This window comes from Scomber japonicus, chromosome 23, assembly GCF_027409825.1.
Source record: "Scomber japonicus isolate fScoJap1 chromosome 23, fScoJap1.pri, whole genome shotgun sequence".
Lineage (NCBI taxonomy): Eukaryota > Metazoa > Chordata > Actinopteri > Scombriformes > Scombridae > Scomber > Scomber japonicus.
Window position 1 is genome coordinate 282,610 of NC_070600.1, and position 27,749 is coordinate 310,358.

Below are 27,749 nucleotides of genomic sequence, written 5' to 3' on the forward strand. Positions count from 1 at the left end.
TAGCCATTCACGGATCCTAATGATGAGTGGCGACCCCCTGACTTTTCCTCCAGGGCAGCCATGTCCAAAGTACTCCATAAAGGGCCATGTGCCTGCAGGTTTTTATTCTAACCAATCAAGAGCACACAATTGGACCAATCAACTGTCTGAGGTTAGTTGATTAAATGAGTGGAGCCTGGTGTGCTCCTGCTTGGCTGAAATGAAAACCTGCAGCCATATGAACCTTTATGGAATAGTTTTGACACCTTTGCTCTGGGGGTACCAGCAATTTGAAAGTTTTGGATTTGAGAGAAATGTCTCATTACCTATTGGATGGTTTGCATAAAATTAATGTCCTTCTCAGACAGAATTGCAGTGACTTGCAGTTATTTTTCACATAGTCAAAATTCAGCTACCAGGTCAAAATTTTTCAATTTGTCCAATACTTTGATTTATGATAGAATATCTGCAAAACTAATGCCATTCCTATAATTTAGAGCTGTAAATGTCGACAGGGTTAACATAATGCTTAACATCAGTGTGTTAGCATTGTCATTGTGAGCATGTTAGCATGCTAATGTTAGCATTTAGCTCAAAACACTGCTGTGCTTAAGTATAGCCTCACAGAGTTGCTACCTTGGCTGTAGAGACCTAATCTTATTAAAGAGTCATATAACTATTTCTAGAAAAAGAGAAGCAAGACAGCAGAGGGTATGAGGGGCTTTAAGTGATAATTTGTTCTGAAGGCAGTAATAAGAATGTATCTGCCAACATCTACTCAGGTAGGTCCAATGTGCTAATTAATCTACTCATGTTTTAAATGTGACAAAAGATCGCTCTGCTTCACTCTAGTAATCTTGAAGAGATCTCAACATTAGTGTTCAGGCTCTTTCTGTCTTTCACTATCAGACTGTGGAATCAATGAATCAAAGAAAAGGTCAATAGAGTCTCAGTCAAAGAAAGATTAAAAACACTTAAATGAATGACTGAGTTTATCCAAGCTGAATACAGCTTTCATCCTGAGCCAAGAAGCAATTTAGAAACTTTTAAGAGTCACCTCCCATGCCTGCAAGCATTGAGTATTTAACACGCAAAGGATTTCGGTGGAGTTTGCCTTTGATATAGTGGGCTTACACTGGAAAACAACTAAATCCAAGTACAATACATGGTTCAGCACTGGACTAGAGAACAAAAGGTAATGTAAATGCTCAGAAGTCCTGATAGGAGAACAGTATTTGGGCATTAGTGAAAGGTGGAATGTTCAAAAGTGCAAGAAAGTGAGTTTTATGTGAGTCAAGAAGTACCTTTGGAGACGGTCTCTTTACTGTCAGCAGCAGTGTCGGTCTTGTCTTTGTCTTCGCCGTTGGCCTCATCCACCTCCTCCTTTACTGTGGTCAGCTCGGGCTCGCTCTTATACAGCCGGTAGTCTGGAGCTTGCTGTTAAAGTGAAGTCAGAGAAGACTCAGAGTCAGAAAAGAAACTGTGAGAGTTTTTAGCAGTTCTTTGGTGGCACTATTACATGAACCAGTTGATTCGGATGGTGTCTTCTTGTTGTTGTGTGAAAACCTTGTATCTCCCAATTTTTTCAGGAACAGGTGTAACACTTTATTTTAACCCTCCCCATTTATCATAAGTCCTATCCTTCTATTGATTATTTCTACTCTTCTGTTCAAGACTTAAAAAAGACACAAGGACAAATGAAGGTGTTGTAGAGAAGGTGATGTGCAAGTAAATAACACAGACACACATTTTTGCCTTGGTCTTATGTAAAAACATGAAATAGCCAGACTTCAGGATGCAAGGTATCCAACTGACAGCCTCTGTGTATCCTCAAAGGAACCAGTGTGTTCTTCATGGTGCTAAAATAGCACAGGCATAAAGGAGTTATGTGGTCACACCAGCCATTTGTAAATTCATGCTTAAGTTAGTGTGTAAGGTTTGTCCTATGTTATTAGTAACTACCATCTAGTATCAAACTAGATCAGATTGCTAACCCTAACCCTAACCCTTAAGAGATGTCTTCGGTAATGTGGAATCACTAATATTCTTGTCCAATCAAAAGTAATAAACTATGTAGGAAATAATTGTAGCATTACAGGCTATGTTGTGTTATTTTGTGGAATATAAAATATTCCCAGTTTAGATCATTATTAAACAGTAACTTTTGATAAAGTATTGGGTCAAATATGTTGATATACAGTGAACCCTCGCTATAACACGGTTCACCTTTCGCAGCTTCACTGTTTCGCGGATTTTTTTAGTGCAGATTTTTTATGCTTTTTTTTACAGTGCATTGTGTTCTGCATCCTGATTGGCTAAGGGACTGTAGACCAATGTCAACAGTCTGTACAGCTTGACAAATTTACGTTTGCAATTTTCTCCATGACAAAACCCACAATGTCGACGAGGGTGGCATGTCTGTTTATAAGAATCTTCTTGCCAAGAAGAAAAAAGAGCGCTAACAACTACCCATAACTATGTTCTTCTCTCGGAAAAAGACACCTGCACCACAGCCTTCAGTAGAAAAAGACACCTGCACCACAGCCTTCAGTAGAAAAAGACACCTGCACCACAGCCTTCAGTAGAAAAAGACACCTGCACCACAGCCTCCAGTAGAAAAAGACCCCTGCACCACAGCCTTCAGTAGAAAAAGACCCCTGCACCACAGCCTCCAGTAGAAAAAGATACCTGCACCACAGCCTTCAGTAGAAAAAGACACCTGCACCACAGCCTTCAGTAGAAAAAGACTACAGCGGAGCGGAGTCAGAGGAACTGTGAAATACGCGTCAGTCACAATGTGTCCAACCTCGTATTGATTATTAAAATTATTATTTTACAGTATTTCTAAAACCTGTCATAGTTATTTGTAAGAAAACGTTTAAATTTTTATTTCTTAAACAAATGCTTGGGCCTGAAAACAGGTTTTGATCTTTGGTTTCATTCTATAGTACAGTATTGTATTGTATAATAATTGTAAAAAATAAAGCTGACTACTTCACGGATTTCGCCTATCGCGGGTTCTTTTTGGAACGTAACCCCCGCGATAAACGAGGGTTCACTGTATACCGTACCAATCAAAAGTACTTAAACATCTTCTCATTCAATGTTTTTTCTTTATTTCTATTATTTTATAGCTAACTATGAAATAACAACTATGGAATTATGTAGACAGCAAAAAAGTGTGAACAAAGCAAAATATGTTTTTTCTATAGAGTCATGCATATATTTTTAGTTGGTAACAATCATGCTATGTTTGAACTTTAAAAAGCTGGTGCAACTGACTTTAAGAACTACATGCTGTATTCAAGGTAGAAGGCAAGATACACTCAAGAGATGCATGTATAAACCAAAAAAATTCTTATGATGATGATATTCCACATATGAATACATGTACCAGGACAGGCCAGTACAAGACACTGTAGGAGAGTGACAATGATGGCTGGATGGAGGATGGATTGCAGGGAAGAAAGAAAAAAAACCCCACTGAAATAAATAAAATTTGTTTAATGGCACGTGTTGAGGAAATGGGTCACTTCAGCTTGTCAAGTTGAAAGGTGAAAATGATGAGAATTCATGTCAATGTGGTTATGTCCTCTGAAATGAAGTAGTTCAGATGCAGAGGTTCAGCGTGCTGATCGATGGTGGTTCACAGCAACAACCAAACCAAAAGGTGTGGATGGAGGGAGCAAGATGGGAGGGGGGGGGGCGTGAACGTTCGCAGCGGTTCTTACGCTGTGCGCTCCGTTCCTGGAGCCAGGCTTGCGGTCTTCGGGACGGTGCGTGTGGAGGGGCAGACGGCCGCTGGTGTGTGAGTGGTAGGGGGGCACGTGAGGGGGGCGCTCTGATGAGTCGTAGTACTGGGGGAGGGGCGGGCGGGGGGGCACGCTCTCGCCCTCCTTGAGAGGACTGAGTGGCAGCAGCGTCACTGCCTGTTGACAGTTAACACAGCTGGTGTCATTGCAAAGAAACTATGGTACCAGTGGAGTGCACTGTTTGTCATGAGGTACTTGTTGTTGGTGTTCAAGAACATGTTGACTATTGGCTGCCATACATGTAAAGTATAGAGTTACACTGTCTGAAAATGAAACCCACAAGTCAAAGAATGTTTTGGACATCATGAAAAGGATAAAAAGACTTCGGACAACTTAACTCACGGTCTAGTTACTAGCTTCTTTCATCGTCTTGACAAGATACACTGACAAGATATTTTGGTCTGTGTAAGAGGGTCCTTATATGTTGCAGTGGTGGCTGGAGTTAAGATTAAAATACTGGTCAGTGTGAGTACTTTCCACTACAGACTTCACCTGAACTCTAAGAAAAGCAGCTTCCCATCTTTCACCTCATCACATAAGTTCCATACATATATTATGTGGTGACAACTGAGCACCCACAGGAAACTCATGAATGAATGAAAATCATGAATATATCATGACAAGGCTTTTTTTAATCTTAAATTTAGCTTCTGTCAAATCTCCAATTTCAAGATTCATCAAATTCATTTAGATGTGCATGGTAGGAAATTAATCAAAGCATTTAGGGTGTTGTCAAACCTAAACAGAAGTTTACTCTGGAACAAATCAGTGAATGAGTTATTACACTTTGTTTGACCAACAAAAATGCATCACTAAAAGCCACTCAAGAACGTTTTCTCCTCTTATTGGTCAGATGTATCTGGGACAGGACTGAAAACAAACAAAAGACAACGTAATTCATTGTTCGTCCAGTTTGTAACCATGGACGTAATAAGAGAACAGGATATGGCACCACTGTTCAGCTTTGCTGCCAATTTCTTCTCAGTGGCCACTTGTGGCATTGCAGCAAAAAAAATCACCTGCAGGTCAATGGGTATTTTTACACCTTTACCTAATTGCAAATAAGGTAAATTAATAACTCTTTGTATTATACATTTTTAATCCATTAAGGTTTCATATATGTAAAACTTTCCTTGAGCCTAGCGAAATATTTAAAAATCTGTGATATCGTTCCAGTCTGTGGGCCAAGCTGGAATTTGTGGGTGGGGCCAGCAGGAGAAACACTAATGTGCATATTCAGTGGGCTGCACAATGCAGAAGCTAAAAACTTTTTTGGCTCATGTGCCAGATGAGCAATTTTCATTCAATTAAGTGATCCATCTTCGAGTCAGTTATAAAGTTCTTATAATACATCAATGGTCAGACAGTAATTGTTGATTTAATTGCTCCACATCCCAGCATGTATAGTGCAGCTGGAGCCATTTAGCTCAAACTTTCAGACTGAGGTCGGATTGCCTTCCCACTTCAAATGAACAACTCCAGAATTATTTTGTGACCTGACTGATTTTCCAGGGTATCTGTTCGGTTGCTTTGGTCTGCACCTGAGTTTGCTGTGAGATCGGATCTGATCAAACAAATCATACTAAGGAGGAAAACCAACCAGAGTTTCATTTAAACTAAACACAGATTTGAAAACACCCCTAGTGTGCTTTGTAAAATGGCCTGTAAAACATACACAATTTGTAGTTAATTGGCTAAAACTTTCAAAGACATTCAGATTGTGCTCCATGCAAACTATTTAGCAAACAAGTTGTTAGTTTAACAGTAGGTCACTCCAACATAGCCGCTTTTATAATGCATGTACCATTACACCCACGTTCATTTTACTTCTGGCAAAATCACAGGCTCGTTCCATATTCAGAGATGATTTTTAAGACACATAAGAGCCAGAGGCTAAAGCACATTTTAAGCGCTGAGAGTGAGTGTAGTTTTTAGGCTGTATTTTACCTCGTTCTTCTGTATGCTGGAGAGTGGTTTGGAACCAGGAAAACCTGCGAAAAAAAACAGTCATTGTCATTTTCTATCACAAAAGAAACCAGCTGAAGCTTATGTTGCAAAGCTATCTGTCCTCATTTTAGTCATGTGACTACATTTACATTTTACATCATAGAGGAGAGTTGCGTCAGATTGATCCTCCTCATCATTTCTTTAGTGCAATAATGGCAGCAACTCTGTGATCTGTTACAGACACTTACCGCCGTCTGTGCTCCGCTGTGGTTTGTTTTTAGTCAGAGCCTCCACCACATCCTGGATCCTCCACAGCTCCTTCTGGATCTGGATGTGCCGCTGGCTGGGAGGTTCTGTCTGAAGATACACAAAAAATACGGTTGGGAAGGTTACTTTGGAAATGTTATAGGTTACAGATTACTAGTTACTCTATTTAAAATGTAATAAGTAATGTAACTATTTCAATGACGTCATCAAAATAATGTAACTTATTGCATTTGACTACTTTCTGATTAATTTCTAATTTTCTAACCAATGTTTCAGCTGTTAGGGTAAGTGTTCCCATTAAGCACCAAAATCTAAGTCCAGCTGTTTTTCATGGATACTGACATGATTTATAAGGGAGATCGATTTATCTCTCATTTGAAAATGTATTCATTAGTTCATGTAGATTTTGGAATATAAAATACATGTTAAATATTAAAAAATGAGGAAAAAACCCTCCTGAGCAAAATTTTATAGGTGTGACGTCAGTGCTGTTAAAAACTTGAACACTGCAGTAAAGGTGTGTGTTTGTTTATGCATGGATATGTGTGTCTTACCTGTGGGCTGCCCAGGGCCTCCAGCTGCTCCAGCAGGTTGGACTTGGCCAGAGTCACATCCGCCTCCAACCTGTCGTACTCCCTCCAGGAACGCTCCAATTCCTGAAAGCAGGACACCAGCCAACGTCAGGGTCATTGGACTGTGTGTGCATGTGCCTAAAACACTGCTTCCCTAAAAAAACCTGTCTTCTTATTTGCTCCTATTTCTTTTATGTATATCTCTGTACCCTCTAACACTGTGAACTTCACAGCTGTACTGTATGTCCACATGGTTTAAACACAGTAAATGTCTATAAGAATGAAGAGAGCGTCAGTGTTCCAGAGATATACTACTATACTGGGTCATTTTGTGACTTACTCTTGCCATTATAATGTATATACAGCCAGAAAAAACATCTAAAAGAACTTTTTTTTCTTTGGGGATGAATATGTTCCCATCATGCTTTGGGTGTTAGATACACCTGAACCCTGTGTTTTTTTAATGGAATCCTTGTATGTGACCTAACCTTGATGAAACCTTGTCTTGGACATAGACAATGAAAGAATGAACACATTTTATTACCCTATAAGCAGAGGTGGAAAGAGTACAGAAATATTTGACTCAAGTAAAAGTACCACTACTTTGAAGAAATTTTACTTGAGTACAAGTAAAAGTACTGGTCTAAAAATATACTCAAGTAAAAGTAAAAAGTAGCTTGTTAAAAAAATACTTTGAGTAAAAGTTACTTAGTTACTTTTATAACGGGGGTGGGTGGGGGGGGGCGGCTGTAGGACAAAGTGATGGCTCATAAATCTCTAACTAGTTGTTTTAATTAAAGATAAAGGTATACATTTACAAATTCAGCTTCAATGACAAAATATGTCGACATACAACATTTAAAACATTTATGGAGATATGTGTCATTTTAGTGAAGACCATCCCATAAAACATTTTCAAATAACACAACCATTAAATTGAAGGTGGCATAATTGTGGATTCTGTAAACCCGGAGCGATTTTAGACTTTTTTTGGGGATTTTCTTACACCCCTAAATTTGATCTCAGCACCCCTAAAAATAAATGATAAACCCTCCATAGTCTCTAAATATTGTGTGGGAAACACTGAATGATTATTGGATTTTTTTAAAACACTTGCAGGGCATTGAATGTCAAATTGTCATTAGGAGCTGAGCCCCTCTAAAGCTCTGATCCTAGTCCTACAATCACCCTGTTTTAAACCAACAGTCATAATGCATATCTATGAATCACTACGGGTCAAAGTCACAAGAGCAATAACTTTTCTTCACATTACCCAAAGAAGACCAAACTTTTAAGTACTCATGTTTAAAAGGCTGTGCCCCTGTGCAGCATTCGCTCAATTCTCTCATTTCCGACGCTGTCCTTTTTCACGTGAACGCATCATGCTCAATGCCTCGTCCTACACGAAGACAGACAGATGACAGCACAACGTCTAATGGAGTTTGTTGTGTTGTGTTAGAGTTTATATGTCGCTATGAGAGCTAGCTGCCAGGTGTAACAGGCTGCATGAATGTTAAGTTATTGTATCATGCTGGTTAATGATGCTGTTCTATCCCCTTTGCTTTAAAAAAAACATTCGGCCAACATTTTTTACTCAGTAACGGATGTGATTTAAAATGTAGCGAAGTACAATACTTCACACAAAACATACTTAAGTAAAAGTAAAAGTACAGATTTTTAAAACTACTTTAAAAAGTACAAATACACAGAAAAGCTACTCAATTACAGTAACGTGAGTAAATGTAATTCGTTACTTTCCACCTCTGCCTATAAGTAAAGAAAAGAATCCAAAATTTGCATGAATGTCGCTGGTGGGGAAATAAATAAGGTGCTTTAATGTCGGGATCAGACTACGCAATGGTCACTGCAGCAGATTAGACAATCAGAGTCATAAATCCTTGCTGTCACTTGACCGAAACACAAGGCAGAGTGCACATTCAACCCTTACCCATCAGATCATGATCTATGAAGGTGATGAGTAAGGTGTCAAGGGAATTCAATGTTCCATCTGACAGTACCAACCTCAAATGTTTACATCTGTATGGTTAAAGGGGAAATTCTGTGTGGATTTCTAATCAGTGTTGATGGTGGTCAAATAGTTACAGACTCAGCTAAACAAATTAAAACGCTGTCAGACTAAGAGAGAAGGCAAGAAAAGGATTTTTTTTTGTCAGAACTTTATATGGCATCCTGGATGATACATTATTTGTCTTCCACTAGGTCAAAACGATCCACAGGGTAAAACGAGTAATTGTCCCACCCTGCACTCATTTTGTTTGTCAGATAAAGCTATTTCCAGGCTTGTGTAGAAGCTCAGCAAAAGAGGGATCAAAGTTAGATTTATTACTGTCACAACTATTATGGGAGAGCTGCATTTTCCCTAAGGTCTTTGTTTTTTGTAAAAAGAGATGCTGTTGTGCTTTTGTTAGCATCAGGCACAAGATCTGTTTAAGTGAGAGGCAAAATGTGTCACTCACTCATATCATTTTGGGCATTTAAGACTAACTTCCTACTCTGCAATGCTTGATTAATATGGTCTTATAACCAGAAATGAACCAAACTGCCAGTGTGAAGACTCCTGTAATAGTTTTTCATCAATAAGCTGTCCCTGCAGTGATGTGTGCATGTGAAAGTGTTGAAGCGTGCTCACAGTGTTGACTCTGGACAGCTCTCTGCAGGTGCTGAGCAGCCCGTTCTGCAGCACGTCTCTCTGCTGGACCAGGCTCTGCATGGCTGCAGGGTTAGTAGCGCTCTGTTCGCTCAGCTCCTGACTGGCGGACAGCAGGGCCGTCTCCAAAGTGTGCTGCAACACAACACAAACACACACACACATGCACACAGTCACTTATTGTGCTACTGCAAACACACACACACACACACACACATTAATATTAGAATGTGCACATATGACAGCTGTACCTTCTCTCTGTGTAGTTGCTGCAATTTCTCCTCCTGCATCCTCACTGTCTTGTCCTGCTCACACAGTCTGCTCAGTTTGGTCTGACGCACACACACACACACACACACACACACACACACACACACACAAACACACGCACATACATGATGCAGCTACAGTTTCTTGGATATTTTTTTCTCTTTAAGTGATGCCTCTATGTCACTTACATCTATGTCACCCTCCTCTGTGCGCTGGACAAAGGAGCTGTCTTTGTAGTCTCTGTCGTCTGGGCTGATCTGGAATAAGGAGGCATGGTTAGAAACGGACAGCAGGGGGCGACAAAACATATCTGTTAAGGAAGAGCCATGAAGAGTATTCCCAATTGCTATGTTTTGCAATTTGGGGGACAAGAATAACCTGAAATTGTATCATTTTTAAACCAAATGATGCTCTCTGATGTGATTCAATCACATCTCAAAATTGAATTACTTTTATGACATGAATGATGTTATTTCAAAGCCATTTTCCGATTTTAGAGAGAAACTCTTCATATGCTTCCTTCTGTTCATTCCAGTGTCAGACAGTGAGGGGATGAAGGGGATGAATATTCACTAATCCTGTTTAATTTCCCTTGAAGCTGTTTACCCAGGTTTTGACTAGGATACTGTGGCTGTATACTATAATGTTGAAAAATACAGAAGGAGGTGTAGCCTGAGAGGATGGAAAAGTTAATCCCCAAACTCTTCTATTGATCTATCAAATGTTTCTTCAGGTCATAGGTTTAGGGCTATGATCTAGGAGGAAAATCTGCCTGGGAGACTGTATTCAGGGCAAAACGTTCCCCTCTTACAAACTGGTGTTCATTTCATTTTTGTGGAAGTTGTCGCTAATGTAAAAAAAAAGAATATATATTTCCATATTGTGTGTCTATGAAAAAAGTCTTCCTGCTAATCCTGGTTGCTTTACATCAGTCATTCATTATGTGTCATGCGTTATTCTTTTCTCAAATCCCATAGAGAATCCTTAAGCACAATGCCTTCTAAACTTAAGAAGTGTTCCTCACTAATCCTCAGGTTTAACAATAACTTGATTTCCGAAATGTCATCATAATTTGAAACCCAGATTCCTTCTATTGATCAAGGGATTAAGAAAAACCTGGATAACAAAGCTATATTTTTGATTTGGAAACCTTATAGATCTGACCAGAATTGGTTCTTTCTCTGCATTTGCATAAAAATGACTCCAGCACAGAGAAACCTCCCATGGCAGAGAAAATGTTGCAGAATCAATTGTGTTTTTTCTCTATCGTAAAACCTACTGATCTCTCTGGTGTAAGCTGGGTGTCAGTTTCCACAGCTAAGCAGAATATGTTAAATTCAGGCACAGTAAGATGAAAAAGTGCTCTAGCACAATGTCTGTTCAGTCAGTCCACCTTTAGTCCAAAATCACTGACTAACATTTTCTCTTTAAGCAGCAATGGTATGTTTTCTTAAACAGCATGTAAACTTAAAAGTCTCCTAAATTCCTAAAGATTGAAATAAAATTTCTGCTGTCAAAATATGTCCACTTGTGCTATGGTTACATGTCTAGGGTAGATGTTGTGTGGTTAACAGTGGCATTGAAGAGGAATGACCACACCAGGTTCTAATGGCACCAATGTGATTTATTCGGGTATATTTACATGCGCTCTGATTAGCTATCTAGCCTGCTAACTGACATTAGTGGTTACTTTTCCATGGTAAATTCTTGTTTGGCTCATGGAGCTACAAGCTGCAGGACAAGCTGCATTGGTTGAATGGAAAGTTACATCTAATTATTGCAAAACTAGGGTCCTACTCCATCATTAAACCAAAAGATATAAAATTGAAAAGATTACCATTTGGTTTATGACTTTTTTCAAGTGATGTAAACATGCTATCTGATTTCTGAATAGTAGGCAATCCATTCTTAGGCATACATGTACCTCCATCAGAAAACTCAACTGCAACCTACAGTACTAAGGTGAGAATGATTAGGCTAATTTCTTGATGCAGTACAATTTTCTTCACACAAAAAGAAGAGATAAAGATACATTGTTGGCTCAGTGACAAAAAGTGACAGATGAGCACAGAAAGAAAGAAAGAAATATTTTTAGTGGTCTGGAATAAAGTGGTAAAATCCTTTGACAACTAATTGACTGAATTTTACAGAGCACATTATTATCTGTTCCAGGAAATACAATTAAGACGATAATACAAACCCACACACAAGGAATCCAGAGACTGCATTAATGTGGGGCATTGTGCTTCAAATGGCACTGTTTGAAGACTATTCAACTCACTGAAAGTGTCTCTAGATTTGTAGCAAGTTATTAATAAATGCATTATAGAGGCCCTATTTCAGGAGTTCAAATTGTCTTATGAAGATACAGTTTTGTGTTTTTTTTGTCAACTTCACTGGACACCATTTAGATCCACTTGGTTTATAGTTACTTTCAAACTGATCTACTCAGTACATCACAGCTGGACGTGGATGCTCATGACTGGCTCTTGGATTCACCCATAGTCTAGAATACCTCATATGAGGAAGTCCAGTGAATGCACCGTCACAAGTGACATCAATGTATACCCTTTTACCGGAATAGTTCAACATTTTGGGAAATACTAATTTACACTTTCTTTCCAAAAATGAGATGAGAAGACTGATATCAATCTCATGTCTGTGTGTTAAGTAAAGAGCTGGAGTCAGGATGTGGTTAGCCTAGCTTAACATAAAGACAGCAAGCAAGGTGAAACAGCTAGTCTGGCTCTGTACAAATTTTGAAAAGACATCATACATGTAGAAACATTAATATGTAGTTTTGGGAGGAGTAATATGTACAATTTAAACAACAATATACAACATGTTAGTGAGCTTCAGATGTGCTGGTAGCAGTATTTTGGACAGGTACCTAGCTATTTCCTAGCTAACATCACAACATTCCTTAAACTATGACAACATATGATGAGCATTATCCTTTTGTAGCCACAGAGTATCTGAAAAAGTGAACCATTAAGATGAGCACATCGAAACGGTCAGCATTTCCAAAGTGATACCCAAAAATGAACAGTGCTGTATGAAGACAGATGGTGAGAGGGGAAATCCATGGATATGTAGCATTACATCATAAGCCATGCTCACTTTAGATCCAACAACATCAAACAGAAAGCAATGAATTGAGATGCGCGAACCAAACATAACTTCATATACAGTACATTTCAAATATTGCTGTGATGATATCAGGGAAGTTTGCTGCAGGAACGACTTGCTGATGAACAGAATGTTTGCATCCAATGTTGTGAAATAATAGGTAGATGGTGAAAGGGGAAAATGTGGATACATAACCATTGGGCTACCAAGGCTAAGTTCTGGCTTGAATCAGAACCCATTGAGTCAACTGAAGAGTTCATTTTGGAACCAACAGAAACATCAATTTTGGGAAATAAACCCCAAGTGTGTATCATACAATGGTTGTAATGTAGGTATATTTTGGAGAGAACTCTTCAGGTTATGTACACTGACGTACAATTAGAGATTCAAGTGTTGTTGGGTAAAACCTCACCACAAGAACATAGTTTAGTCATAGTCATTTCAAATTTGAATTTAATTTAGGATTACAAACATGCTACTTGATTTAAGGAGACCTTTCAAAACCTCAATGGATGAAGCAGGTTTTGACCCAACAAAAGACATGTCAAAAGACTAATAGGTTGCCTCGAATGGGTCTCAAGCCAGAACTCGCCAAAGACCTTACTTGCTGGTAGAGTTGCGGCCTTGGTGCCGAGTTCTCGATCATAGTGTGAATCATGAAGATTAGAGGCTCATTCTCCTTCATCTAGCGGAGTGCCAAGGAGAAAGAGGATACAGTGGTGTAACAACTGTTTAATGGCTGATATCCTGGAGATGGAATTAACCCCCTCTTGATATGTTTAGGAAAACACAGAATAAACGTCACTCTGTGATGGACAGTTAATATTCTCTAACTCGAACCCTAACTCTACACTTTTCAAGGCACACTAAGGGTTTTACATCGTTAAATGTATTTCCATTTCATTTCCACTGCATTCATTTCATTCCAGTGCTCTATGAAGTAGAGTTCTTCACAGGTGCTATTGGTTCTAAGTAACAGAAATTCAACCAGGGATCAGAGTTGGTCCAAGTCCAGAATATATTTAGTATATTTGGGTCTGACATTGGGTTGGGTTATGTCCTGTTGGCATAGATCTCAGGTCTGTAAGATAAGAGTCCACTTTTATTGGCTCTAATCACATCGTGCATCATCATCACCATCACAAGAGAAAAATGTTTCCTGTGGTGAAGATGTGATCTTGCATGTGCTGCCATTCTTTTTGAGTGCAGCGGATCTGACTGTGGTCTCTCTTGGGACTGTTTGGATCAACTGATTAGTCGGGGCTCTATTTAGATTGGATCTGACTGTCCTCTGATCCCTATGAACTTGAAAATATGTTTGTGATAGCTACGCACTAAACATAAAAGGAGAGAAATGTTCACTAATCATCACAAAGTTTCAAGCAACTCTCAAACAAATTTTAATTCTGTGCTAGGTGATTGTTCGAGTATATAGACATGAAATCAAATGAAAGGCTGACTGAGAGGTTTGTAACAAACAGGTCAAACACTTACATTCCTTTGAACCTGACACATTTTTGACACTATATGACTAACTGAGGATACAAACTTTTTGAAGAAGAACAACTCTTTACTCTGTGACAATCAAACCATTTCCTTTTTTTCAATTAGCATCGAAACTGCTTGCCACTCCCTCCTACACAGGCTAGTTTCTCCCTTAAGCACATGACCTTTTCAGAGCCGAGCAGTCGTATTCAATAATGCAGGAACCGTGGGAAAGCAAGTTCTAAACCTAGAGGCCAAAAATAAACAGCACATTTAGATGCCTGCCATGATCAGGGTATGCCTCTGTGAACTGTCGACAGGTTATGTTTTTCTTGCAATTAGCCTGGCAGCCTGAGCACACTGCAATACAATGTTAATGAGATTTCAGTGGAAGCAGCTATATTATTTCTAATATAAGTCCCAGTAAGGGTTGGGGCAGAAAAACCCAGTAAAATAACTTGATCAATTGGTGGCTGCACACTAAAGTCAACAACAAATTACCTCATCTTTGTTTCCTAAAGTCAAACTACAGCCTCTATGTAAATAGAATTTTGACATTTACTTCCTAGCACTTCCCTTGGTTTATTGCCTGAGCTGTTCTTCTCTTGAGTGGACAAGGCTGACATTTGCAAGCAATCAGAAAGGTTCGGTGTTGCTGCACTTTGTACATCCACATAAGGCTCAAAGTGTTTAATACACCTTCAAGCAGTGTGCATATAGGCTGTGTAGCCAAATTATAGCAGTGTTGGCTGTGATAGCTATTTATCTAACCATCCATCAAGGTTTACACAGGCTGTAGTTAATCTGCTACAGTATAATACTTTACTTCTGCTGGGTAATATTGCCAAGGTTTTTAAATTTTATTTCATCCCTTTCGGGCAGCCATTACTTTTAGTTTATTACATTTCAACCTGAAGAGAATGGAAACTTGCTGGACAGGTAATCCATTATACTATGTTATTGTTACATGATAACTAAACTGAAAGAAGTGATTCACTTTCAACTTTCATTTGTGTTCTATCGTAAAGGTCTGAAAAAACCTACTCTGAAGGTAATCACATTAAAGTCTATTTAATGCAAATATATTAAATTCACATCTTATAGATTATTTATGATGAATGTCTGCCATTTGTCAGTTGTATTTTGCATTCCAACAAACTATGGTAATCTTCACACATTTAGCTGCATTACCGACATAACTTGGTAAATAAGAGTGAAGATCTTCATTGTGATTCACATCCTTCAAGTCTCTGTTGATTTTCAATGTGAAACTGAGTGTGAAGCCAAGTGAAGCCTTTAGCTACCTGCATGTTAGATAGTCTTAACATGCATGGAATACATTTGAAATGGTCAGCAGCAATGTAGTAAACCATTCACAAACACCCGTAATGTCTTTTAATTTATTCAATAAAGAAAAAAATTGAGCAGGCCTTCCCAAAGCATTGTACTGCTCAGACTAGAGAAAAGCTGAAGTAGAAATGGAAACCTGTGATATAATTTGTGAAAATGTCTCTGGCCCTGACCTTTATTCAAACTGTCTATTGCATTCTAAAACATGTGTGTAGACAACTAAGGTGTTACAATCAAGGTGTATTTCACCAGTGGACCTTCAGTTAGTGATCACTACCAAGTGACACTAAACCATGAGTATCTTCTATAAGTTTTCTTATAATGTACTTTTTTCTCTGAATTAATATTCAGAGTGACCCAGGTAGGCTCTCTGATGTTCGTAAAAGCATGTTGCAGTTTATATCAATTTTTAAAAGGCTTTCATAAGCACATATAAAATCCATTTGTAGTAATGTCATAGGTGGAAGCAGTCATATTTCCAATATATTGCTGTGGCTGTATATTGGATCGTTGATTATGCCTTTTTTGTTTATCCTACTTGAAAGAAATTATAACTTGCTGATTAGTAAGATCGGCAGCCATCTCTGTGGAAATTCAACCTTGTCTCTTAGTCTTTTGGGAGTATCTGGTTCTTCATTTCACAGACATCCAGTAATACATAAAATAATTGAATTATAGAAAAATCCAAAGAAACTCTTAATATTATAGAAGCTGTGTCATTGATTAGCTTAGATAAAACACTGTTTTGTTAAGTTGCAAGCTAAGTGTGCTGTGTTAAGGCCCAAGAGTAGTTCAAGCTAACCATTGGAACCACTTTGCACTGGTGGCAAACCAAACATCAATGTCTAGCGTGTTCAGATTAGAGAATCTTGAGTAAACAGGCAGAAGAGGTAGGTAGGTGGGTTTGGACCCTGCGGACCTCAGCAACTATCGGCCAATCTCCAACCTGCCTTTTATCAGCAAGATCCTTGAAAAAGCGGTTGCTGCCCAGCTCCATCAACATCTGTCCGATAATGACCTGTATGAAACCTTTCAATCAGCCTACAGGGTCCACCACAGCACAGAGACCACCCTTGTCAAGTCATCACAAATGACCTTCTGATTGCTGCTGATTCTGGCTGCATCAGCATCCTGGTTCTGCTGGACCTGACGGCCGCTTTCGATACGGTTTCCCACTGAATCCTGCTCAACCGCCTTTCTACTCACCTTGGACTCACTGGTACTGCTCTATCCTGGTTCACTTCCTATTTATCCAACAGAAAACAGTTTGTCACCTTTAATGGATCCAGCTCCCACCCTGCCTCAGTTAACCACAGTGTGCCACAAGGTTCCGTACTTGGTCCCTTCCTCTTTACCATCTACATGGTCCCGCTCAGCCAGATCATCCGCCGCCACGGTTTGAATTTCCATTGCTACGCTGACGATACCCAACTCTATCTCAGCACATCACCTTCCACCCAGCTCCCTCCACAATCCCTCATCAACTGCCTGCATGACATAAAAGTCTGGATGACCACCAACCTGCTCAAACAGTCAGAAAACAGAACTCATGGTTGTCACTCCCAAGAATCTGCTCCACAAAGTAGATGATCTTGTCCTCCAAGTTGATGGCTCCTGCATCTCGCTGTCCTCGGAGGTGCGCAATCTCTGTGTTATTTTGGACTCCACACTCTCACATGACACACACATTAAATCTGTCACCAAATCCGCCTTCTTCCACCTAAGGAACATTTCAAGACTCCTTCCTTCACTCTCTGACTCAGTTGCCGAGACTCTCATACATGCATTCATCACCTCACGTCTGGACTATTGTGATGCCATCTTGTATGGGGTCCCCAATAAAACACTGGACAGGCTCCAACACGTCCAAAACTCAGCTGCCAGGGTTCTCACTCGAACAAAACCCTGGCAGCACATCACCCCCCCCCCCCCCCCCCCCCCACACACACACACACACACACACACACTCAAACAGCTGCACTGGCTTCCAATTAAGTTCCGCATCACTTTTAAACTTCTTCTCCTCACCTTTAAATCGCTTCATGCCGTTGCACCCCAGTACTTAACGGACCTTCTCCATGTCTACCACCCTTCACGGGACCTGTACTCCCCGCACCAGAAGGCAAACCTTCGGGAGCAGGGCCTTCAGTGTGGTAGCTCCTACACTGTGGAATTCGCTCCCTCCTAACATTCGCCTAGCACCAACTCTGGACTCTTTTAAATCATTGTTGAAAAGGCACTTGTTCCTGCAGGCTTTTGCCGGCTAAATGTGTGTTTTTTGTCTGTGTGTCTTGTTATTGTGAAGCGACCTTGGGTTTCATGAAAGGCGCTATACAAAATAAAGTTATTATTATTATTATTATTAAAGAGGTAAAAAAGAGAAACAAAGACATTCAAACAGAATGCTCCCAGTGAGTAAAAACTGAGGTTCAAATGCAAGTTCTAAAAGCATCACAGGTGTTTTGTTAGATTCAAATATCTTGGATAGCAGAAGCAGCTCAGAACAGAGAGGAGCAAGTTCAGAAGTCCTCACCTGGCTGTCTAGGTAAATAAGGTTCCTCTGCAGGTGATGGGACAGAACATCAGTCTGTAGTAGCCGCAGAGGAAGGAGGAGAAAAAAGCAGGAAAAGTGAGGTTGTGTTTGATAGATTGACAGAAGCAGACAGGAGAGGGGAGAGAAAGGAAAAGTTTTAGCAGGAAGGAAGAGATAATAGAAAGAGAAAGCAGAGATAGTGTCTAGGGCTGGGTATCATTTTAAAAAATGACAATACCAGTACCTATCCAAGTACTCTTAAAGTGATACTGATACTAACTGAGTACTTCATTAGATACTCATTACACCTTTTGTGCACTTGCTTTTATCCGGTGTACTAGGTGTGCAGTTCACCGTGACATCACCACCACAGACGGGTTGTAGCTGCTTTGGCAGTGGGCCAATCACTTGCATTGATTGGCTATGAGCCAATACAAATAGTCATATTTTCTAGGTCTGGGTGCAAAAAGGATCGATTGCAGGTATCGTCTGATGGGAGACGTTTCAACACTACTTGGTATCAATCTATCTCGGTTGATACCTTAAAGACAACGAGTACAGATACCCAGCCCTAATAGTGTCTTTTGAAAAATGATCTATATATTTCTTTTCCAAAGAGAATAAACTTGAGGAACATGTTTAAGTTATCTGACTTTATGTGTCATAATAAGGATCTTTCTGTAACCAGTCATACTGTAGTGGCCATGCACAGATATTGTAGAAATATCCATTTTAAAATGGTTGGCACTGCCTTAATCTACATTTGGCCTAGTCATCCAATATTGATGCTCTATCCGGTGAAAGAAAAAAAAAGTATTTCCATCATCATCAAGACTATTAAGTATGACATATTATCATAAAAACAATAGCAGTCATGCACTACTGTTGAGTAGGTGCAGAGTGATATGTTCATAATGAAGTAATGGCATTTTCTGTAGATATTTACAGCCAAGAAAATCATAGTACTAATGTGGATATAATGTCAAAAAAAGGTAGAGGGGTTCACTGTTCATTCTACAGAGCTGCAAATGTCTAGTAACTTTACTGTAATGCAGCAAAAAAACAACAACTACATTACCATACTGCCATATTCAAAATGCCACATGATGCAATATCTAGTCTCAGATCATAATATCATTTTAACTTCAAAATGTGACTCCTCATGCATATTGTTAGGCACTTATCCTTCAGATGTGACAACATGCTGCACAATTTGTAACAAATTTGACATGGTGCACACTTACTCTACATGCATTTTAAAATAACTCTCAGAGTCTTTTCCAAACAAGAAACAACTAATAATCTGATGAATCAGGTGTATATATATACACACAAATTAATGCTGATAAAAAAGGAGCACACTGAGTGGTTTAAACCAATGCTTGTGATGCAGCAAAACACAACAAATGCAATGCTGTTTGATGCATCTGCTCTGATGCATCCATGCTCTCCAAAAGCCTTAAGCTGACATGCTCGAACAGGAGTAGTGCCGCCATGCAAACACACACGTACATATGTATGAATGCATCAATACACCATTTCAAAAACACCCAAAATGATGCACCCGACAGTCCAAACAATGCACCAACAATAGTCCCAAAATGAAATTGCATTTGGTGTGTTCAAATCGGCAAATGACAGGTTGGCTGTGAATATTTCCCAATATATAATCATTGGGATGGAGATGTCAGACATGTCCTACCTCCATGACAGATGGCATCAACAGCTCATCATGCATGTTAGGTTTTTCACCTGTCAGGAAAATGGGTTAAGATTACTGTCTGTTGCCGACCTTACAGAACACACCGCATTCAATTTCATTTGGAATAAACTCCCAGATGTACACAAGGAACCTCTCCCCTTGCAGACACACACCAGCACAGAGAATATGGGATTTTCACTACTTGGTTGGTAAAGCACAAATTCGTGCATGCACACACACATATGTATACACCCAGTGCTGACCTTAGGGTTGGGCCCCTCCATGCCCAGGGCCATTAGCTGAGCTACTGTGTGCTCCCGCAGGCTGTTGAGCTCCGCCTGCTGCCGGCGGAGCTTGATCAGCAGCAGTGTCAGCTCCTCGGGCTGCACAGAGCAACACAGAGGAGAAAAGAAGTGCTGCCACACTGACATTATCAACAACACCCATTGACTGATTTAAATAAAACACGATGCAGTGACTCTGAAGACTCCTGAACTAACATACAGGTCTCTAAGCATTGATTAATAGTCTAATAAAGTTTATTATAACCCTATAATTGCAAGATAATGCATTTAAACCAGCACTGGATGACCTTTTATTCTTAATATGGATGCAGAGTTATATTATACGCAGACTATTATCTTGTTTATGTTACAGGTACAGACATTTCAGCTCACAGCGTAACATTTCTTCTTTTTACATTTAAGACAGTATCAACAGAAACCTTTTCATGCAAGTTGGTTTATGAGTTCTTCAATCTGTTCAGAATTGAGCAGATACAACTTTACAGTTTTATTTGGAAGGCCTGAGAGAAGGATTTGGGCTTGCAATCCTGTTTAAGGGAGAAGTCTGCATTTGCTATTCATGGAAACTCAAGCATTTTATTTTGGTCACTAGGGGGCAGAAAAACACAGCCATGACATATTAATGTTTTATGAAGTTGTTCAGGCTAAGATGTTAGCAAATAGTTGTCTATTATTACATCCAGCAGACAGAGAGCAACATTAACATTCATTGGGAGTCATGTGTCCCACCTAATGAATAAATGTTAAATGGTTCACTGACAATGAACCAACAGAGAATTATGATCCAGCTCTGCAGCACAACGGTGCTTTTCAGCCTTTTAAATCTCATAGTTTTGTTTTTTACAGTTTCCTCATCTGATGAAGACCATAGCAGAGTAAAAAGGAGTATGAATATTGGATTAACACTCCCCTGCTGAACAGAAACATGACTCCAAATGCATCTTAATGTTACTCTGTGTCTGCTGGATGTGGAGTGCTAACACATTCAACATATCACTTTTTTAAAATGATAATATATCAGTCTGTTGCACCAAAATCTATTATTGCTGCTTTACGGTAACATATTTCATTCACCTCCATACAAACTGGATAAGACTGCATACCTAGAACATTTACTTTTACATAACTCAAGCTTGAAGGTCTCATAAGTTCTGCTGTTGGTGTCCAATCCCCACACGCAGGCCACTTCACCCATAAAGCTTCTGTTACAATCTTTCAAAACCGAAAAGGTTCCTTTATTTGACCTGTGACTAAGTGAGCTAGGAAATGTCCTGAAAACTCAATATAGTGTGTCAACCACAGAGGAAAACACTTTGGCAACCTGTCATTGACCTCGCTACTGAGTTCTTTCTGTGAGCTGCTTGATTTACTACATGTCAGCAATCAGAGTCAGAATATCTTGTTACTAACAACTAGTGGCGGTTTTATTGTCTGTTTAAACAAAAACTGCTAGATGAGGGAAAAAGAGCAATTGAGTGATTTCCATTATGGATTTATGGATGGGCTGGTGCACACAAACGCACTCCTGCAAATACTCATCAAACATACAGATAGGTCTCACTCACACACACATCCACACACACTCAGCATATCATCACTTATGACACAGTGAAATAAAGGGATGCAGCCACTGTGACAAAACAGTGCACTGCAAAAAGTCATGTGGAAAATTACTGGACAAATTTCTCTAATAGAACTGCGTGGCACTCGACTGCGGTCAAGCAATCACAACATTTTCCCCAGCTTGTTTCAAACATAAATATCAGACCTCACTCTTGATTGGCGACGCTTCAAATTGCAAGCAAAAACAATTTCACTTGCGCTGTCACATTGTGTGTGTGCGCACCCTATCATTAAGAGATAATGGCATTGTCAATAATTACATTGGTCCTGCTAAGACATGTGGAAAAACACAGCAATAAGAGGCTGCTGAGGACAAAACATCACTGAAATTGACACGTGTTGTTTCTCAATGAGTGCTAGTGATGGATTTCTAAATTCTATTCACTGTTTGTAAGGGTTTACTGACAGCAGGTGGACAGGTTTCAGGAGTGTGTGGGAGTAGAGGACGTGCGCTTTAACACTCACCGTCTTGCCTTGCAGCGACTGTGGGGTGATGGTCTGAGGGGGGACGCCGGCTGCGATGGATCGGCGGTCAGGCGGGTAGCCGTACTGTCGGAGAGAGGGGAAGAGATTGGACTTAATTTGATGAAAGAAAGTCTCTGTGCTCATTGACTGTTGACCACTGTCTAACCAAACAGGAGCATACCAGGCTGGACTCATTTCATCAACTGATGAAAGTTGTCTCCAGACAGTTGATTGGTTGAATCGTGTACTCTTGATTGGTTGGTGCAAAAACCCTGCAGGCCCTAATTAATGGGGTAGTCAAAATATTAGGAATACTTTTCAATATAATGCACTCCACTACACCCCCACTACCCACTATGACCTCAATGATAAATCTAAAGTAGAATGATCACTTTTCTGACAATGTTAACAAAAACAGAAACTGTATAATTGACTATTAGGAAAAATCACTTGGAAAAAAAACAAAACTAAATAATAATAATAAAGGCATGCCAGAGGGAAAAATGACTGGCAGTAATGTTAGGTATACCTCTAGTTAATTACTAATGCAAGCAGACACATTTGTAATGCTTTTAACTGGATGCATTCATTCACACAGAAACACATAAAAGAAGAACATTATTCAAATGACATGGTAACATAAGCAACATTCACATTCATCTGTTTGCCAGCATTACTTTTCTTTGTTAGCAAACACAGAACAAAGATTTGTTTTAATTAATTTAATGTAATTAAAATCAGCCATTACAGTGGTCTAAAGGAATTTATTGCATTGAAGCAGAACATTGTTAAAAGTATAAAGACACAAAAGTAAAATACATTTGATGTAATTCTGTTCTTAAATAGTGAATATTCTTAAACATATTTGGATTTAATCAAATTATAACCAAACTACATCAGAGTTCAGGGTCTGAATAGAGGCCTATAGTCTGTCACTTGATGGCATTATAATATTTCTGCAGTATCTACAAAATTACACTATTTTCCACAATAGAAAAAGGTTGATTATTTTGTGTACAGTTTAAATCAGGTTCTCCTCTTATCTGTCCATTTGATTAAAATGTCTTTCTTACATTTCAAAAATTCGTTTCTCACTTACCATACTAACCAAAGAGTGTCTGTTTTCTTAGCTCTTACAGATTCAACATTATTACAACTCACTTATTTCCTAATCTTAAGGTGTTCTCAGTGTCTTCCTCCTCAGTCTGGGTGTGAATACAGAGCGGGGCGCGTGTTGCATGAGAGTATAACGTGAGCCGTCTACTGTGTCTGAGTCAGAGTACAAAGTTGATCAGAGGTGTCACATTGGCTGACAGCCTGGAGATGGGGATTGGACCTGGGATTTGCACTTGTGACAGGAGGATTGGACTCATCCACTGACTGCAAACTCAACTTTGTACCATCTCTCTCTGAAGAGTCTCATGGGGAAATCAAAAGGAAACATCTGTGGACTGTGAATTTGAGTAAGAGAGAGCTGGATTTTGTCTAATTCCCAGTCTCCGGTTGGGGGAAAAAAATAAATGAGGGCAGAGCAAAGAGAAATTTCCAGTTATTTTCTTTCTGCATTCAGCTCTGTGTCAAGATGAACTAATACTAAAAGAGAGTCTTGTTTTTCTATCAAACCCTGAATCAGACTTTATTATGAGGACAAGACTTTGAGTTTCTGCATGCTGTCACTGAATCCAGCTCTGATTGTTCAGAAAATAATATACTTAACCAGAAATCTAAGCTGATGGTGAAATGTGTTAGTTGATACTAGAAAATAATGAATGCTCTCCTACAGCTGTGTCATGTATTCATGTGTTAAACTACTGATAATTTAAACCCAGCGCTTCCTACTGCTCCAATTTCACTGTGAAAACTATCTAACTATCTACCACTCACCTGAAGGCTTTTATTGTGAAACAGCTACAGAAAAAACATTGAGGTCAACAATGACTGCACTCAGGAAGAAATGGATATTATCATTTTTCTCCAGTGAATTTGTTATAAATATTGCGAGGAAAAATGCTGAGAAAAAAAGGAGCCATATTGAGCTATTAAATGAACAGTGGAAAAAATAATTTACTTGTATTAATATCTGGTATTTTGCTTCATATTGGTCCTTTGGGCATATTCATACAGCACATTCTCACTGTGTGGTATGTTGCGCCATCTTGGCGTGGACTTCCACGGTGTTTCAAATAGAACCAAATGTGGCAAAAGCTAGACACACTCATTTTATAAGTTATCTCAGGTTATTCGGCACTTCTTTCGCCTATTTAATTTCATTCTTTTATCTAGCTTAATTTTATTTTTTCAATCTTTTTTATTTCTAATCTATTGCATTGTCTGGACTGCTGTGTTTTTTACAATGCATATGACAATAAACTTCTTGAAAGGTTATAATTTATGTCAAGATGTCCTCAGATGCATTTATTCACTGCTGACCACTGCTTGAACTGAAAGATTCATAAAAAAATAGTACTTGTGTTTCTGATCTTCCAGAACTCTACAATAACAAATTGCCCCTCATATGTAGACCAGACAAAAAATGCAGATGTAAAATTCAGCATGAATTTTTTATAAAAGCACTACTGGGAGTTCCAGAGTGGTAAATTACTGTTCCGCCCAATGAAGGTTTGTGGGCTTTTATGCCTCACAAAAGGCACAGATGTTGCCTTTTGTCAATTTCAGTGCTCCAAACTGGACTAGCATCCCTCTAGATTTAAGATGGTCCACCTTGTCTTTTCAAACTTGTTTTTAGCTAGAACCTTAGACAGTAAAGTGCATTATATTGTATCTTTTGTATGAAATAGTAATTTATTGAAAGTATAAAGTATCATTAATGTGCAGGTCAAACTCCAGATATCCTCTTACCTTGGCAAGGTGTGTCCTGTGCCGACGGTCCAGCGTCACGTCCCCCCTGAAGACGGGTGATGACACCTCGGAGTGGGGGGTGCTGGGGTTCTGAGCAGGCTGCTGGCGGGGAGGGGAGAAGGTGCTGTAGAGAGCCAGAGAGCCATGAGACGGTGAGGTGGGGATGGAGTGCGCCACAGCGTGTTCTGAGATGTTGCCCATGGTCTTTGTGCTGGGTAGAGTGCCATAATGACCCGCAGCTGAAATCACAAGAACAGAAGTAGAGGACATCACAGTGGAGTCAGAAAATTTCCTTACGTTCAACATTTTCTATGCCGTGAAATAAAAGTTGCAACCATGATTGAACCACTCCAGAATTTGTTTAAGACCTGCCCAAATTAATCGTTCCAAGGAGGAAAACCACCAAGATTCCAACCTTACTGGACTACACAACGCAGGTTTAAAAAATGCCCTTATCGTTTCAATGCAGGGCTGGATTCACCTGCTATGGAACCCCAGGGCAAAAATTAGCTCTGGGCCCCCCATTGGTATATTGAAACCAGGTTTTGACACAGGGTCCCTTATAAACAGGGCGTTGAGACTAGGTAAAAAGACATTTTAGGGACCCTTCACAACAACCTGTGGCCTTCAGGTCGTTGCTAACTTTGCCAAACCATTGGTCCCATTGGCTTGTACTTGGGATAATGTCAAACACATTAAGTAGTAGACACTGTTTGCAGTTCAAGTTGTCCTGTCATTGGTTTTACAGATGTTTTAATAATAAGTCTTTTGTCAGCTACAAGGTATATTTCAGTTGTTGTCTTCTTGTTGCTTACTGGAACAGATTAGCCACATGATGTCAGAGTATTAGCAGGTTAGATATTTAGCATAATCAGCTATATCATACGCTAGTGGGATGAATTCTTTGTGGTATCTGTACCTGTTGGTGGAGCCAGACTTTGCCTGGAGAAGGCCTGCCTCTGCTGCCACTCATACAGCTGCCACATGGTGTCGTCCCTCATCGACCTCCTCTTCTCCGCTGTGGTGACAGTGGTGGTGGAGGCGGGACGGAGGGCCCGGTCGTACACAGAGCCCGCCACACTACAGATGCTGTCGGGTCTCACCATGCTATTGCGCGGTAGCGTGCGGTAGCCCTCTGGGTAGCGAGGAACAATCTGGGCACGGTGGCTCGGCATGTTCCTGGGTAAGGTCTGGTAGGACGTGACACTGGGAGGGAAGACAGACAGACTAATGAGTACTTGCTAATCCCCACAGATCAAGGCTCTTTTCTCTTCACCCTTATTAAAAGGGAAGTTTTCGAGCTTAGTTTGTCAGGTTTAGATCTGTATCTGGATCCTGTGTTCACTCTTCAGGGAGAAACAAAAAGGTTATTCAGGGGGAGAGAGCGAGTTCATAGCTGTCTGCAGACGTGGAACATGGAAAACTTGCGTTGTCCTTGACTTTGAAGTGTTGAAGTGATGTTGAAATTCCTTGCAAATGCACCAGAATAGAGCTACGGTCAGGTACAGAATTGTAATTCCATAGAGAATCCACTTCAGCTCAAGTAGACATTTGTCAAACCCCAAATCCTCCATCTGTACAAAATCCAGTCCTTGCTTTGTGGAAAATGCATTGAACAGTTTGCTAATGTGAGGAAGTAACTGTTCCATTTAGCCAAATCAAGAGAATATTTTTGTCTGGGCAGAGGTGTCTAGATTTTGGCCCAGAACAAATCTACATGGAACTACAGTATCAAGAAGTTTCCCTCTCCTGCTCAGCAAGGAAGCACTTCAAGGTGAATTTCTTATTTAATTCCCCCTCAAAACTACTAAGTAGTGGAGTTGAGCTACAAAGGTCAGTATAGACAGTAACCAGTTCTTTTTCAATGTACATGTGGCATGCGAGTGATGTATTAAGATAGACTGACTCTATTAGGTAACCCCTCTCATTCATTCAGAGTGGAGAGGTGCTCCAAAAATATGCCATTGAATCACTATATTAAATGGAACATGGCCGGGAAGAACCTCTCTTAATCTCTCTGTTGTCTGTTTTTATTGTCCCTTGTTGCTATGTGCAGAGTTAAATCATGGGCTTGAATTGCTCACCAGTCAATTCACTTCACAGAGTTGTGTTAGGACAACAGAGAGCACTCAACGGGGGGAAGGTTCAAGGGCAAAGAGAACAAACCACAGGAGTTACATTTAGTCATCAAAATTCTAAAAAGCAACAAATAATAAAAACAAGTGATGTCTGGATGTTAGAATCTGGTAAGACAGAACTGCTACAAATAAAAGACTAAGTAACAGACTTTTTTCCTTCTGTTTTACATTAAGACAGATGTGAGAATAAGCAGAACTTTCCAGAAGCTAATAAATGTGAAAATATCTAAGAAATGAATGAATGTCTTTCTTTTGACCAGTCAGTGAATCGTGAATCTTGCAATGACCAGTCCTTTCACCTTAGTATAAAACATGCCTGATATATTTTATGCAAACACATTGGTGTTGCCTTGGGAGTTGATTGACATTGAAAAAAGGACCAGTGTGTAGGATTTAGTGGTATCTAGTGGCAAGATTTGGTTTGTCCTTTCTGGGCTACTGTAGAAACATGGCTGATTCCATAGAAGAGGACCCACTCCCGATGTATAAAAAGGGGTTCATAATGAGGGAACAAAAACAGGGCAATTCTCATGTTCAGGTGATTATACATTCATTAAAGCAAACTTATGAATATGATATTCCATTTCCGCCAAGACCTAGATTCGCCTTAGTCCTTTTAAGCTTCACTGTTACCCTGCAGCCAGT

At 39.7% G+C, this 27,749-nt stretch overlaps 1 protein-coding gene across 1 annotated transcript in view; it reads right to left on the minus strand.

Moving 5' to 3' along the window:
- The window catches only part of LOC128353273 (pleckstrin homology domain-containing family A member 5-like), a 267,029-nt gene that overhangs the window by 13,998 nt on the left and 225,282 nt on the right, over positions 1–27,749 (minus strand). The window contains exons 12-25 of the mRNA XM_053313967.1: positions 25,886–26,172; positions 24,967–25,205; positions 22,108–22,191; positions 19,978–20,097; positions 18,013–18,066; positions 13,249–13,329; positions 9,704–9,772; positions 9,497–9,577; positions 9,228–9,380; positions 6,560–6,661; positions 5,987–6,095; positions 5,739–5,782; positions 3,711–3,908; positions 1,284–1,416 (exon numbers count right to left, since the gene is read on the minus strand). Coding sequence (XP_053169942.1) covers positions 1,284–1,416; positions 3,711–3,908; positions 5,739–5,782; positions 5,987–6,095; positions 6,560–6,661; positions 9,228–9,380; positions 9,497–9,577; positions 9,704–9,772; positions 13,249–13,329; positions 18,013–18,066; positions 19,978–20,097; positions 22,108–22,191; positions 24,967–25,205; positions 25,886–26,172 — 1,754 coding nt within the window. The remainder of the gene's footprint in view (positions 1–1,283; positions 1,417–3,710; positions 3,909–5,738; positions 5,783–5,986; positions 6,096–6,559; positions 6,662–9,227; positions 9,381–9,496; positions 9,578–9,703; positions 9,773–13,248; positions 13,330–18,012; positions 18,067–19,977; positions 20,098–22,107; positions 22,192–24,966; positions 25,206–25,885; positions 26,173–27,749) is intronic.